Here is a 13,349-nt window from a genome sequence, read left to right as displayed (position 1 = left end):
CAGCACACCCTTCTCTTCTCTGGATCAGCTCTGGTTACAGGCCTGTCTATTCTTCTCAGTAAGGAATCTCCAATCCGTAGACCTGCCTTTTCCTGGTAACGGTGTGATTCGCCGGTCTTTCCCTGTTCCCTCTGGCTGCAAGTCCTCTCAATTCCTATTCACCCTTGCAATCCTCCGCAACCCATCCCATATCCTCCTGGGGCTCATGTTTGGTGGTGTTATCTCCATTGACTCTTCCTCTCCTCTTACAGGACTAGCTGCTCTTCTCTTCTTCCTTGCCCTCTCATTTCTATTTTCCTCAGTAAGATTTTACTTTCAATTTTTAAAGAACACCTTTTTGCCCCAATTCTTTTACTCTACTGTTTAGTCATGGTAGCCTTTTTTTGACCCTCTTACTGTTTTTTTTTTATTATTATTATTATTTTGGGGTATACATTTAATTTGAGCCTCTATTGTGGTGTTTTTTAAAAGTTTCCATGCAACTTGCAGGCATTTCACTCTTGTGACTGTTCCTTTTAATCTCCATTTAATGACCTTCCTCATTTTTGTGTAGTTCCCCTTTTTGAAGTTAAATAATACTTTGGTAGCCTTCTCTGGTATTTTCTCCCCCACGAGGATGTTAAATTTAATTACATTATGGTCGCAAGTACTGAGCAGTTCAGCTACATTCACCTCTTGGATCAGATCGTGTGTGCCACTCAGGACTAAATCAAGAATTGCTTCCCCCTCTTGTGGGTTTCAGGACTAACTGTGTCAAGAAGCAGTCATTAATGGTATCCAGAAATGTTATCTCTGCATCCATTGCGAGGTGGCATGTACCCAGTCAATACGATGACAGCTGAAATCCCCATTATTGTGTTTTCTATTTTTGTAACCTCTCCATTCTCCCTGAGCATTTCACAATTACCATCACCATCCTGGTCAGTAGTATATTTCTACTGCTATACTCTTATTATTAAAGCATGAAATTTCTATCCATAGAGATTCTATGGTATAATTTGGATCATTTAAGATTTTTACTATATTTGACTATGCTTTCTTTCACATATAGTCCTATTCCCCCACCTGCACAACCTAGTCTGTCATTCCTACACATTTTATACCCCGGTATTACCATGTCCCATTGATATCATCATTCCACCAAGTTTCTGTGGTGCCTGTTATATCAATAGCCTGATTTAACACCAGGCACTCAAGTTCACCTATCTTAGTATTTGGACTTCTAGCAGTTGTATAATGAGCACTTACAAAATTTGTCTATATTTAGTTGTTACTTTCATGTGATCTAATTGAATAGGACTCTTTCTCTTCAACTCCTACCTGTACACTTTATCAACTTCTATCCTCTCCTCTTTACTAGGATATAGAGTTGCCCCATTTTACAGATAGTGTAGCTAGGCACACAGCACTAGCAGATTCTTTCTCAGAGGCAGTGTAATAAAATGAATGAGCTTGGGTTTGCCATATTAAAGATATGGATTCCATTCCCAGCTGTCAGAGTGACCTTCTGTAGCTTCTTAGTGGAGTATGATGCCTTGTTCAATAATAGTTCTGTGCCCTTCACAACCCTGTACACCAGTTGATATAAGAGATGAGTACAGAACACATTTATACTGGATCTATTCCAGTGCACCTTCCCCTCCTAAGCCAAAAGGTATTTTGATGGGGATGGGTAGAAAGTGGCAAAAGCAACAGTGGAAGACAACAGATTCATTTTGCCTGTGTCCCATCTGGAGATTTGGTTCTGTATATAGGTGAAACCACGGGGGGGAAAAGCCTGCAAGGCAGGGGGGAAGAGATGACCAGGAGGGAGAATGTGGTTCAACAAAAGACAAAAATGAGGAGAAAGGAAGAGGAAGGCTAGGCAGACACGGCTAGCCTAAGCAAATTTATCTTCCCACCCTTCCAGCACATTTTATACCACTCCTTTAAACAAATATAAATGTTACTTAGGGTATTTTGCATCACCAAGGAGAAACAAAGTAAAAATGTTTAAAAGTAGGGGACAGAACACGTTTCCCACTCTGTCCATCCTTCCCAGCAGCTGTGCCTATGGTTCTGTGTTGCCTTAGCCCGGCACAGGGACAGTGGAGAAGCATGCTCAGCGCAGATAGAATGTTCTGAAATTTTAGCAGTAAGACTGTCATAAACGTGGAGTAACAACTTTCACAACATGTTAATCAACAACTTAAAACTGCCAAATCTGAACAGACTTCATGAAGAAAACACACAACACCTCTTTGACCACAGGACCATTTCCTTGACAAATTTCACATTCCTCATACAAATCTCGGAGCATTAGAAATCTTAAAGGTTGGAAAGATTTTGATAATGGGAACTCCTAGACAACTTTACGTAAGTGTCACTATTGCTCCTCTTATAATAGTGGCATTGTATTTTCAATATTATTTTACATCCCATTCTTTATAAATCCTAACATCTTGCTTTCCTTTTGATCACTATTGAAGAGGTATTCATTGATTGTCCACAACACCAACAACAACTTTTTCCCAAACTGTGACAGCTAATTCAGAACCCACTAAGGTGTAGCAGTATTTCAAATTATTTTGATGCGCATTACTTCACATTTGTCAACACTGAATTTCATCCACTCACCAAATTTTTTTGTTTTTTAAGTCCTGTCTTCTTAAGTCTTGACTAACCTAAATAACTATGCATTGTTGAAATTTTATTTCCTGACCACTCACTTCTTCCAGATACCTTTTCATTTTGGTGTTTACACTCATCATATTTGAAGGGGACTCACCTTAGTCACCTTTTAACTAAGCTACAGATATTCAACTATTTTAATCGCAATATAAATCAATCCTTCCAACCCCATGACTACTCATATTACTCTTCTCTGAAATTCCCTTTCAGTTTGTTTGCTTGCTTGGCTATCTAGGCTGAGTTCAGAACCCAACCTGCAGAGAGATATTGATGCGTTACCCTCACAGCTTTCCCTAAACTTAAGTAATCAACTTACAAAGCCCACACAAAATTAAATGAAGTCAATTCTCTTTAACCCAGCAATCCTGGAGGTAGTTAAACTTGTATTAGTTCATTACTGTCTCTTGGAGAGAACCCCCTTATACAGTAAGGCTGGGTTGCCAAAGCATGACCCCAAGGCTCTAAAATGCTCCCCTCATTCTGCAGAGGGAGAACAAAGCTTATCCAACTGCCAATCAACAATTTCTATTTGATGATCAAGTACCCATGAGCGATGCATTTATATGCAATATTAATTTAGATTAGGTGTCCTGATCCTGGCATATGTGCACTACATTGTCACGAAGGTTAGCCCCCCTTGCATTAATCTCATCAGATCCCCTCCCCAGCCCACACTCCGACCTTGACTTCATCCTCACCCAGGTTTCCATGCTCAATGGTCAGTACCACTTCATCCATCACCAAGGCCCGAAAGTCTAGTTCCTCTTCACAGCACTTGGCCTTGAGCGCCCTCAGGATCTCCTGTTGAGGATAGTCTTCCCTGATACGACGATCTGTTAAGAACCACAGCCTGGGAGCAACTGAGCTGCACATCTTGTTTGACTAGTCTTGCAACCTCTGGGATCTCCTTTTAATGGAAGTCTAGATAAAGGAGAAGATAAGAAATCATAGTACAAACGTTTCTGTCCACATGCTTCCCACCACCCCTCAAACCTCTTCCCTGTACACACAGCTCTGTCCTTAGTTCAGAGGGGAGGAAAAAAAAATGTATCTATATAGCATTTCCTATCCAAAGATCTCAAGGATGCAATTAATGTCTTATAAACATTAATTAAGCTTCACATCTCCCTTGTGAGGACATTCAGTATTATCCCAATTTATTGATGGAAAAACTGAAGCATACAGAGATGAAGTAACATGCCCAAAGCAATACACTGAGCCTGTGTCAGAATCGGGACTCCGGTCTGAGTCCCAGTTCTGTTCCTTAGTCACAAGGCCATCCTTCCTCATACACAGAAAATATCAATGGATTCCAACCCACTCCCACAAGTGCTGCAAAGTACTGAATTTGAACATTGTTGGTGGAGATGATCCTGCCAGGTGACCAGTGAGGCCGTATGGATTTGCACTGTTTTTGCTCCCCATGCTTTGGCTATATAGAGGACATCAGTCTCTAGTGACCTTTTACCACCTGCCATCATCATTAAAAACTGCAAAGCAATCAAGAAAAACTGATATGAAGACTGAAAAATCCACTGCACTGGTGTGTAAGAAACCTTCCTTGAGGAATATGAGGAAGCATGAGGTAAGCAGCAGAATTCACGAAAACCTAGACTTTCAGTTGTTTAAATATGAAGTTTCCTGTTCTCAGGGTTGCCAAAAAAAAGAAAATAAAACTCTTCTGAATATGACCTGAAACAGGTACTATCTACCCATGGACTTGCCTATGCTGAGATTTTCCCAAGAAACAGCCATCAGTGGCCAGTAACTGGTAGACACTCGAAGTGTAGACAGGCAAAGCTGCTACTCAAAGCTTTCCCAAGCAGCAGCAGGATGAAATTAAAACTGGCCATTTTCACCTTCTATTTGGAACCCAGTGGGACAGCAAGGAAACTGTCAAGAACCATATCAACATCACACTACTGCTATTGCTTTGGAAACCTAAGATCAGCAGCACCGTCCAGGACCAGAGCTCTTTATGCAGGAGAAAGGACAAAACCAACTGCTGGGGGAGGGGAAGTAAGGGAGCAGACCTGCCCCCTGTGGCAGACAAGAAGTTCTTGCAGAAGTGTGAGAGGGAGCACATTCTCCTTCCAGCAGTGAAAACGTGTTTGGAGTGAAGGGGGCAGGATTCAAGTTTTATACCCCTGGTAGATAGAAGTTACAATACAAAAGTCCCAAAGCAGTGTCCACAGCACCCCAGTAACAATTTCTCCTTCCAAGCACCAAAAGGTGCAAGGGGCAGGGGAGGTCTGGGCTTATGCCTGGGCCTCACTGGCTCACAATTCCCCAACCCTGCCCTACTTTATCTTTCATATTAGCCTCTGGGAAGTAGGTTAAGGTTTCCTTCTATGGTTAGCAGGTTACTGAAGCTCTGCTGGCTACGTACTTAACTATATATCCTCTTCCAGTGCTTATTCAGAAATAGCAGAATATAAGAACAAAGGAAAAGCCAAGTTCAGAAGGTTTCTAGTCAATTTATCCTCCTTTCTGCTCCCTACAAACATGTCCTTACTATGGAGAGACAGAAACTGACCACTTACTAAAAAAAGAAGAACAGGAGGACTTGTGGCACCTTAGAGACTAACAAATTTATTAAAGCATAAGCTTTCGTGGACTACAGCCACTACTCCGAAGAAGTGGGCTGTAGTCCACGAAAGCTTATGCTCTAATAAATTTGTTAGTCTCTAAGGTGCCACAAGTCCTCCTGTTCTTCTTTTTGCGGATACAGACTAACACGGCTGCTACTCTGAAACTGACCACTTACTGTCTCTCTCCTCAAAAGCATGCTATGTCCATCAGAAATGCAAACCCATCTCATTTTAAATCCAGCCATAGAGCATTAAGTGTGTAAAGAATACAACAGACAAATGTTTGGATTTTAAAGACCATGTCAATAAGAAGCCATTACAGATCTTCAGCATGTGTTTCAAGGGACTTTTCTACACAGGAAAGTTAGTGCACACTAAGCTAGAGTGTGAATTTAAAGCGCACTTGTTACTCCCACACTAATTCCCCATATGGACACACTTACTACACACTAAGAGTGCTCCCAGGCAGTTTAGCTTAGTACACTTCCAAAGTGCATTAAGCTAACATGCACAAAGACACTCCATGCAGTGAGAGTGTCCACGTAGTAAGTTAGTACAGAGTATCTAACATGCACCAGCTACTTCACTCTTTTTCCCTACATAGACATACCCTATTCTCATCCCCTTGCCCCAGTATCAAAACCAGTGTCAAGTACTCTCACCTGTGCTTGTTTCCTACTCCTTTTTGCCAACAATGTGCCCCTCAGTTCCTCTGCCAAGTTTCTCAAATCCTCTTCTTCCCAACCTAACACCCCTTCCACCCTTGAAAGCTGCAGACACTCAGCCATCTCTTCCCTGATTATTTCAGCTCTTCCTTTCTCAAGAAGGCTGAGGCTGGCAGAGAAAAAAAAAAAAACCCTGAAGAAACTCTCATGCGGAGCTGCAGCATGAGCAGGAAGGAGAAAAGCCATCTAGATACTGTCGCTTATATATTAAGATGATATACACATCAGAAATGTCTTAGACAGATATAGTTTGCAGTATTGTTTACACAAATATAGATCAGCCTTGCTAGAAACAATACTTTCTCCTTCTACAGTATCTTTCATCTGAAGATCTCAAAGTGGTTTATAAAATTTATAAACATTAAGACTCACATCCTTGTAAGGCAGGCAGGACATAGCCCCACTTTACTGACTGGGACATAGAAGTTAAGTAGCTTGCCTAAGGGCAGAAAGCAATTCACCAGCAGAGATGGGAAACAGAACTTACAAATCCTAGCTCCCAGTCCTCTGCTCTGCTAGCACTATACCACATGATCACTACCTCTTTCCCATCCTAAGTAGGCCAGGCAGAGGTGTAAAGATATCTTAGCACCATTACTTCAGCATTCTGATCAGAAAGACAGTCTGGACTATTCAGCTTCAAGCTCTCATTAGAACTCTTCACTCAGTCCAAATTAGTTATTAGGGACACACTGAAAATATTACAATTTGTTCTATTAATGCCAGCATCTCAAGGGTCCTGCCCATATTCTCAAAAATATTCTTTCTGAGGAAAATGTGCCTCTCAGAGCTTGTCTACATTTAAAAGGCTGCAGCATCACTGATGCAGCTGTGCTGCACCAATGCAGCTTCACTGCTGCACTGATTCAGTGAAGAAGCTACCTACACCAATGGGAGAGCTTCTCCCATCAGTGTAGGAGAAATCCACCTCACAGAGAGGCAGCAGCTATGTAGAGGGGAGAAGCCATCTCATCAATACAGCATTGTCTATACCAGGAACTAGGTCACTATAATTGCATATAACTGTGAAAAATCCACTCCCTGAGCAATACAGTTATACTGACATAAGTTACTAGTGTAGACCAAGCCTCAGACAGTAACATGCAGCATCAGCTTCTAAATAGGATATGCTTTCCAGAATTCCTCCCCGGAAACTAACTCCACCCCCCCTGGATCTAACAGACACACAGCCTGAGACAATGCTGGGTGTGTGTTAAACATTTTCGCAGTGTCTATGGGAGTACCAAATCCAAAATATGCATGCATGAGGGGGGAGGGGAAACAGAAGATAGTTAAACATCTTCAGAGATTAGAAGTGGCTGAAAAGCCTTTGCACTAAAAGCCACAATGGCCAAACTGGGAACAATCTCTCAGCAGGTGCTCAACCCACTTACCTGATCAAAAGTGACAACAAAAAACCCATCAAGGACAACAGCTAACTGAATGTCAGTTAGACTACCCCTGCAATCACGGACTGCATCTGCTTCAGAGATTAAATCAGTCTCAAACCCTCCAGTGATTCGATTATGGATGGAATGGAAGTGCCATCTCAACTTTTAGCTCTAGTACTCCACACCAGCTCCTTTTCTCTTCATTTGCAGTCTTCCTCAGAGTACATCTCTAAACTGGAATAAAAGCCATGAGGCTGTATCGCAGGTGTTTAAATGTTGTGTAAATATACCCTGGTTGTCATCTTGTTCCCTGCAACAATCTAGTGGAACACACCTATTCTGCCTCAAATCATATAAGGTTTTTATTCACTAAGCATGAAGGGAAAGTAGGCAGATCAGACTGTCTGTCTTTAGGTCCTAGAAACCTGAAGTCCTCTGTTTACACTCAGAACAGGTACGGCAAAAGCTTCCTATCCCCACCAATACACCCCAGTCCTGCACATAAGGAAGTACTTCCAGGAGCAAGAGGGGAGTTCAATCTCCATGGACCACTCATTCCTTGTCTCCAGAGTAGTGATAGCCAACAAAAGGGACAATTGTGGTATTCTATTTTTTTTTTATGTGAAGAGTTTTCCTTTAGAAGATGAGAATCCAACAACTCATTTTATATTGTACAAACTGAATTGTCAGAATAGTAACTCCTTTAGGTATTACTGACAAATGGCTGAATTAGAATTGATTGTCTAAGTGAAGAAGTAAACTGTTCCATAGCCCTTTCCCTCAAAGTGCCATTGTCACAAAAGCTGCTGCATTAAAAAAAACAAACAAAAAAAAAAACAATTTCTTCCCTGCAAGAATGCTGAATGAAATTCCAGATGTTTCACAACATTAGGACTCAATGTCATTTAGCCTCAATTATCTGGCTTGTGATCTGCGGTTATGGTATATTCCTACTGTCTACAGAATGGTCTGGGGCACAAGATATTGGAGAAGATCTCTCACATTAACTCTTTTCTAGTCTTTGGGTTAGATCCTGGTCTCAGTTACATCACGACGTATCCAAAGCAACTCCAGAGCTAATAACTGGAGAGCAGAATCTAATTTTTAATAGATCTCCAGGTCTGTTTGATCCCTGCCAGTTCAGATTTGAGGGATTTAATGTTAATCAATAACAGGGGAAAAAAATCTGATCATCCCAAGGAGGAGGTAATCAGGAAAAAAAACCCACCCACCCACCGCCCTTTACTATGTACAGCATTGCACTCTTGTTTATGATTTCTAACAAAGCACCTATGCTCTCTTTGGCACATTATTGGGGAGAGGAAGGGTATTTTACTTTCCACAAAATCATCATGAATTAGCTGATGCTGGACTATACTTTAAACAGAACAAGTGCCTGTTCCATGATGGCAATTTCTGCAACCCTATTTCGGAGGCCACACCTTAAGACAGTGGGATCAATAGCTACAAGACTAGCAAAGGACCTTTGAGAGATTGTCATAAATAGCAGTAAGGAAGATTGTTAGCCCATAGTTCATCAGAATTATTATGGCTCTGTCAGGGGATAAGATAGGGTGGGACAGTTAGCAAAATGCCATCCATCATACATTGGTGGGAAAGACTCTGACTGAATTTTACAGTTATTGTGCAAGGGGAGCAGATTGGTATTTGACCACATTATGGAACCAGAACTGTTCCTTATGTCATGCTGAAAAGAGAACACTATCAAAAACAATTTTAAATTGAAGTACAAAACACAGCTAATTCTACCTTCTGTGCATAGATACCAAGGCAATCAGTGCCCAAGAAAAAAATTACAGAAATAGTTATGTATCAAGAGTATATCCAATAAGAGAGATATACACAGATAAGGACTTATTAAAAAGAAAGCTTTTGACCATTTATTACTTTAAAATAAAATTTAAAAAATGCAACCCTGTCTCTACAGCTAAACAGGCATGCCCAGGGACAACCACAAGTAGTAGAATCCCTTTATTACAAAAATAAGAATTGGTTGCAGTTTTTATAAGAACATCATGTACAAACATGACTGCTACAAGGGCTTTAGAGAGAACAAAAGACTACAAAAACAATGGAATTAGAAAAAAAAATAAAGTCCATGGTATCCTGAACAGCAGCAGTGCAATGTGTCCATCACTCCCGCATGTCATCTGCCTTCCCCATATACACATTATACAATTTAAATGCAGGCAGGTGAATCCAAAGTACACCTCTCTGAAAGCATAAGCACTGTATTCACACACCCCTCTTCCCCATCCCCTTTGGATATTTGTAGAGACCACTGCAGTCAAGGGAGGAAGGAATATATTAAGCATATTGGTAAACAGACTGCAGCAAGATAAAAAATAAAATCATCTTCCTTCTGCACCCCCCCCCCCCAATTCCTTCCCAGTATGCCCTCTCCTGCAGATAGGCAAATACTCAATTGGATCCTCTGACTGAATCCCATACTACTTTTACCCGCTCAATCTCTTCCCTTCAACTGAGTAATCTTAAAGATACCAGCAGCCCTTCTCCACAATCCCCCTCAGACACAGACATCCCCGCCCCCTTTCTTTCCTCATCTCTCCAGGCTTGCAAGTAGGTGATAACATTCTTCACCCATACACCCCAGTTTCTGATCTCCAGTGAGGAATCCATTCCCTTGCCTCCCTGCCTTACAAAGCTGATATTGGTCAACATTAACTCCCCCCACCACTTGATCTGTAAAAATGTTACATCCATCTCCTTTCTCTCATAGACTCAGCTATTACACTCCTCTCTAGTGTGCACATAATGTATAAATTCCCCATTGCTTTCTCTGAGGCCAGCATGCCTCTGTCCTTATTCCCTCCCCGCCCCCCCGCAGAGTGGGTGTGTGATATAAACCCCCCTTTCCTGATCCATGTACATAGCCACTTCTCTCAGATCCCTTCCCCCACCCTGCTCTCAATCTCTGTGCATGCCTCTCTTGTAGCAGTGGGGGAGGGGAAAAAGGCATTGAATGAATGAATGAATGAATGAATGTGGTATGACTTACCAGAGGTTTGGGGAGCAAGGGGTACGAGATGAAGGGATGTCAAAGATGGGTGCTTCTTTCAGTGCCCCCAGTAACTGGAGCTTCAGTCCTGGCTCTCTCAGTGAGGTGAAGGCTTGCTGGTACCCTTCTTTCCTTGCTGCCCCCTGAGAAGAGGGTGCTAATGAAGTCCTTTCAGGGCCTCTCTGATCTGCACTCCAAGGGAGAGAGCAGTGTCCTGCTGGAGCCCCCAAGGCCAGGAAAGGAGCGATGAGGATTATGTTCTCCTGGTACTACAATGGGTGATGCCTGGCTTGTGCCCCCAGGGACCAAGGTGTGTTGGGGAAGGGGGTGGGGGATATTAAAAGTGATTCCCAGCTCCTCCCCCCCCTCGGGGGAGAGGAGGGTGGGGAAGAGAAGTGAGGATATTGATGTAGAGCTGTGGCAGTCTGCGCAAAATAGATTCAATCCAATAAGCCCCTCGCGTCTCTGCTTCCTCAAAACTGAACCCCTAACTGTCTGAGTCTGGAATCACCAACACCTACGGAAAGAAAGACATATTAGACATTAAAAAACCCAACCTATTAAACAGGGAATGAGATTGCAACCTGGAGAAAAGAGAATGAGACACACAAGACAGTAAGAAAAAGCAGAGCAAAAATCAGATGGATATAATTTTGTGGGGACTGTAAGTAAAACAAAATAATTTACATAAAATATATGAAATTAGAAGTCTTAAAAGGAAAAAGTCTTCAAAGAGGTTACACTTGGGCAATGGTTTGTTTAATACAGATGAGTCAATATCTGTATCTTAATACAGGCAGAAAATTCTATGCTTTAAAAGAATAAAATTTTATTCTACACACTTTAAATATCACATTGTAAACGTAATAAAGACAAAAATGAGATTAACAGAACCATGTTTAAGGTCAGAAGCATGCTCACGTGAATGAAATCACAGCCCCCTAAAGCCCAGTGGTTTCTAAACAGAAGCAAATAACCAAAAGATAAAATCCATTTCTAAAAGGTATTTGCTTCCATGATGCAATACATTTAATTATTATAAAATTAATGATTGTACAGCACTTTCATCGTCCTTGGCACTATATATCATAAGTGCCTGATCACAGAAGTTAATATACAATTATCCTTTTAAAAATCAAAAAGGCAACAAAAGAGAAAAATAAACCCAGTTAAAAGGGTTTTGTTAGGAGTATGTGATACAATGCAAACATATTAAAACCATACAAAAACACCCCCAATTTTTGCATATCTTTATGTACAAAAAGGTTTTAATATCTGTTTACACGTTGGTGCATGTGAATATACAGAGATGCCTGCAAGCACGAGTGTGTAAATGCAGATATTAACGTACACAAATAAATACCACGCAGATACAGAATTATCACAGCAGACATGAGTCTAGGGTGGAGGACACAGCACGATTTCAAATTCAAACCAGAAGAAACGTGTTTTTTTAAAGACACAAACCTGGCCGCTGCTTCTGTCCTCCCGGGCAGGATTGTGTGTGATGGTTGGAAAGTTGGGGATGGAGGGTTTAAAATTCTCCCCTTCTCCGCCAGGGACAGTGTGAAATATACATATGGGACCCAACTAAACCAGTGGAAACCAGGGGGGGATGGAGAGACAAGAGAGATAATCCCAAGAAAATGGGCCACTAATTAACCCACCCACAGAAAAGGAGGCTCCCGACCATGCCCCCAGCAATAGCTATCCACGGCAGCCCCCCAAATTAGTCATGCTAATTAGGGCAGCTAATCAACCCTCCCAAACGTCCCCCATCTAGTAAGCAGTTGAGCTCCCCGCCACACACGCCCCGGCCTTCACACCCGCTGAAACTAATAACCGCCCCCCAGGTGCCCACCGGCCCAGCCCGCACTCCAGGCTGGGGGGCGGCGCGGGGGCCGGGCTGCTGGAGGGGGCCCAGTGGAGACTCGCCTCCCCCCCCGCGAGCAGGAGTCGCTCGGCGACGCTGGATGAGGGGGTGACGGTCGCCCCTTCCCTCGGCCCCCTCCCCTGTCTCCCGCCCCCTCTGACGGGGAGAGGAGGCAGCCCGGACTCGGCTGTTCCCTGCTGCGCCCCCCCTCCCCTTGCTGCGGATGCTCCACTCGCAGAGCCGCCGCCGCCTCCTGCGCTTGCTGCTGCCCGACTGAGCCAGCCCAGGGGGAGTGCGCGAGGCCCCGAACGCTAACCTACGAAAGGGGTGGCCGCCGGGCGAGCACGCGCACTGGGCAGAATCCCCCTCGGCGCAGCGGCGGCTTTGCTGCTGCCTCAGGTTGCGCGAGACGCGCAGAGGGGCCCGCGCCCGCCCCCCCTCCGCCAGCCCGCGCTGCCTCAAACAACCCACGCGCCAAACTGCGCCAGGGCAGCAGAGCCGGGGGCGGGAATAACCGTCACTCTGTGCCGTGCCCACTCCTGCCCCTCCCCTCCCCTCTCCTCTCCCCAGCTGCAAAGCCAGAGGTAGCCGGGCCCCATGGTATTCATGGTCACCCCACTTGTCTGTCACAGGCCTGTTCTGAGTGTGAGGCGCCAGGCTAAGTGCGTGTGACATGCTACCCTGCACGCCCTGCGCATGTGGGACACATCTGACCCAACTCAACCGAGACACAATGCTAAAGTGCGTGTGACACTTTTGTCCCATGTGACACACTAATCCCCACTGTCCTGAGTGTTGGGCACTCCCAACCCACCACCCTGCATGGCCAACACAAGTGTGAGACCCATCCTGCTGCCCTGACATATGACACACACTCACCTTTACCTGTACGTGAATGACGCACCCAACACACCTGCCACCACATACCACCATGTTTGACACAGCCATCACGCAGACTGGGTGACATGGTGTGACACACAGACCCCGTCCCACCTCCCCCATGTGTCAGACAGTAATACTGTTGCGAGGGGGAGGGATAGCTCAGTGGTTTGAGCATTG

At 43.7% G+C, this 13,349-nt stretch overlaps 1 protein-coding gene across 1 annotated transcript in view; it reads right to left on the bottom strand.

Moving 5' to 3' along the window:
• Positions 1 to 12,744, bottom strand: part of RIMKLB (ribosomal modification protein rimK like family member B) — a 66,325-nt gene extending 53,581 nt beyond the window's left edge. The window contains exons 1-3 of the mRNA XM_005295738.5: positions 11,885 to 12,744; positions 10,418 to 10,934; positions 3,369 to 3,591 (exon numbers count right to left, since the gene is read on the bottom strand). Of these exons, the coding sequence (XP_005295795.1) occupies positions 3,369 to 3,543 (175 nt within the window). The 5' untranslated portion in view covers positions 3,544 to 3,591; positions 10,418 to 10,934; positions 11,885 to 12,744. The remainder of the gene's footprint in view (positions 1 to 3,368; positions 3,592 to 10,417; positions 10,935 to 11,884) is intronic.
• Positions 12,745 to 13,349: the final 605 nt, after the last annotated feature.

Source organism: Chrysemys picta, chromosome 1, assembly GCF_011386835.1.
Source record: "Chrysemys picta bellii isolate R12L10 chromosome 1, ASM1138683v2, whole genome shotgun sequence".
NCBI lineage: Eukaryota > Metazoa > Chordata > Testudines > Emydidae > Chrysemys > Chrysemys picta.
Note: the sequence above shows the minus strand (reverse complement) of the source record. Positions and strands in the feature narration are given on the sequence as shown.